At 62.4% G+C, this 2,257-nt stretch overlaps 1 protein-coding gene across 1 annotated transcript; it reads left to right on the forward strand.

Annotated features, from left to right (window-relative positions):
• Positions 1 to 4: 4 nt before the first annotated feature.
• On the forward strand, positions 5 to 1,889 carry LOC119316121 (leucine-rich repeat extensin-like protein 5; the record flags this gene model as incomplete). Its single annotated transcript, XM_037590477.1, has 1 exon — positions 5 to 1,889. A coding segment is annotated over one exon (1,551 nt), but the record flags the coding sequence as incomplete, so codon positions are not given.
• Positions 1,890 to 2,257: the final 368 nt, after the last annotated feature.

Raw genomic sequence — 2,257 nt, forward strand, 5'->3', positions numbered from 1 at the left:
CGACTCCACCACCACCACCAACGCCTCCCCCGACTCCGCCTCCGCCCCGCCCCCGGCCCCGGCGGTGCCGGCCAAGGTGCGGCTGATGGTCAGCTACGGGGGCCGCATCCAGCCGCGGCCGCACGACAACCAGCTCTCCTACGTCAACGGCGACACCAAGATCCTCTCCATCGACCGCCCGCTCCGCTTCCCCGACTTCTACGCGCGCCTCGCCGGCCTCGCCGCCGCCCGCGGGGACCTCTGCGTCAAGTACCAGCTCCCCGGCGAGGACCTCGACGCGCTCGTCTCCGTCACCAACGACGAGGACCTCGAGCACCTCGTCATCGAGTACGACCGCCTCCACCTCTTCCGCGCCCCCGCCGCGCCGGGATCTGGCGGTTCTTCCCGGGGCGGCTCCACGCCCAGGCTCCGCGTCTTCCTCTTCCCCGTCGCCCCGCCCCCGCGCCCCGCCTCCCCGCCCAAGCCGCCGCAGCAGGAGCTGCAGCGCGAGTGGTACCTCGACCTCAAGTCCGCCAGCCCGCCTCCGCTGCCGCAGGCCCTGCCGTCGCAGATGCAGAACCAGCAGATGCAGCAGCCGCAGGTCATGATGAAGCAGGAGGCGGTGCCCGTCCAGTCGCCCCCTCCCGCCGCGCCCATGGCCGTGCCGCAGTCGGTGGTGGCGGCGTCCAAGACCGGCCCCGACTACCTCTTCGGCTTCGACTACGGCTTCATGCCGCCGCCCGCGGTCAAGGTCAAGGACCCGGCCGGCGATCCGCCCAAGATGAGGGAGAACGTCCCCGTCGAGATCCCGCCCAAGAATGAAGACCGACACCCCAACCCCAACCCGGCCGCGGACAACAACAACAACAACGCCATGGTGTCTCCCGCCGTCTCGCCCGCCGAGTTCCCTCGCCAGATCCCGGACCTCGAGAAGCTCCAGCTCGCTGACAACGCCACCCAGCAGCAGCAGCCACCACCAGCTCCTGCTCCGGCTCCGGCGCCCCAGGCCGCCCCTGCTCCTGCTCCGGTCGTCGCCCCGGCCGCCCCTGTCCCGGCGCCCTTGTCGAGGAACGGCAGCGACGACTCCCTCACCCGCGCCTACCCTCCAGCCACCGCCACCCCGACTGCCGCAGCAGACTACTATGTCACCAAGTTCCCGGAGAAGCCCCCCGTCCCGCCTCCATCATCGGCTCCCCCTGCGGCGGCCTTCCTGCCGGTGCCGGGCAGGTATGGTTCTGTTGCCCCTGGCTCTGGCGCCGACCCTGGCCCTTTCTTCTTCATCCCGGCGCCGCCCCATGGGTACTACACCAGCGCCAACCCCGGCGGCACCTCCTACTACGCCGTCCCGCACAACAACGGCAATGCCAACGGGAACGGCACCGCACCCGCCCCCGCCGTGTCGAGCGCTCAGGGCTACCCGCAGGTGGCGTACGACAGCAACGGCCGCGCCGTCTACTACACCGGCCTGCTCCCACAGTACCCTTCGGCCGTCAACGGCGGCGGCATGTCGGCGTCCTCTGCCGTGCTCGGTACGGAGCCCTCGAAGCCGGTGGCGGTGAAGCCGACCGTGTCGTGATCGATCGCCAGCCAGCTCAAGCCGCCTATCCTAAATTCAGTATGGGTTAACAGAGTCTGTCTGCCAGCCAATTTTCGTTCGTTCGTTGGATCGTCCAAGTCAATATGGGTTAAATATGTCTAGTTGGAATTCGTTATTGTGTCTAGTAATTCACCTATGATTTTTGCCTTTTTGTTTAGAAGTTTTCGGTTTGGGGTTCGTTCGTTCTGTTGTGATATGCAACTAGGAGTGAGTGCTGCTGCTTGGTGTGCTTAGATGTACATACAGTCCTTTGTGGACATAATGGATATTATATTAGCATGTTGGAGAGTTATTTAATTATCTGCATTGCCTCTTGAGTTTTGTCACTGCTGCTTTGTTTTGTTTAATCCTCTTGAGTTGAATTTGTTATTGCCGATTGTCAATGTGGCTAAATTGGCCATGTGATCTGTTGTGTTGTTTCGAAGCAAAGATATGAATTGAGGATGCAAATATCCCAGTGACAGTGAGGCTCCCAGTAGTATTTTGTTAATGTGCATACCAACTAGCTCTGCAGAATGGAAGCTCTCGCCTGATGAAGCACAGTGGCTCCCTGTGTTCTTCACGGGGAGCTAGGCTGCTGCATTTATGTTTGTGTGTATGAACAGCCGTGAATGCTGGTTGTTGTGTTCATGCAGCGGCACGGGAGATGTCGGCTGTGGTTTCTGATACTCTCAGATTATG

The sequence above is a fragment of the Triticum dicoccoides genome, chromosome 6A, assembly GCF_002162155.2.
Source record: "Triticum dicoccoides isolate Atlit2015 ecotype Zavitan chromosome 6A, WEW_v2.0, whole genome shotgun sequence".
Taxonomy (NCBI): Eukaryota; Viridiplantae; Streptophyta; class Magnoliopsida; order Poales; family Poaceae; genus Triticum; species Triticum dicoccoides.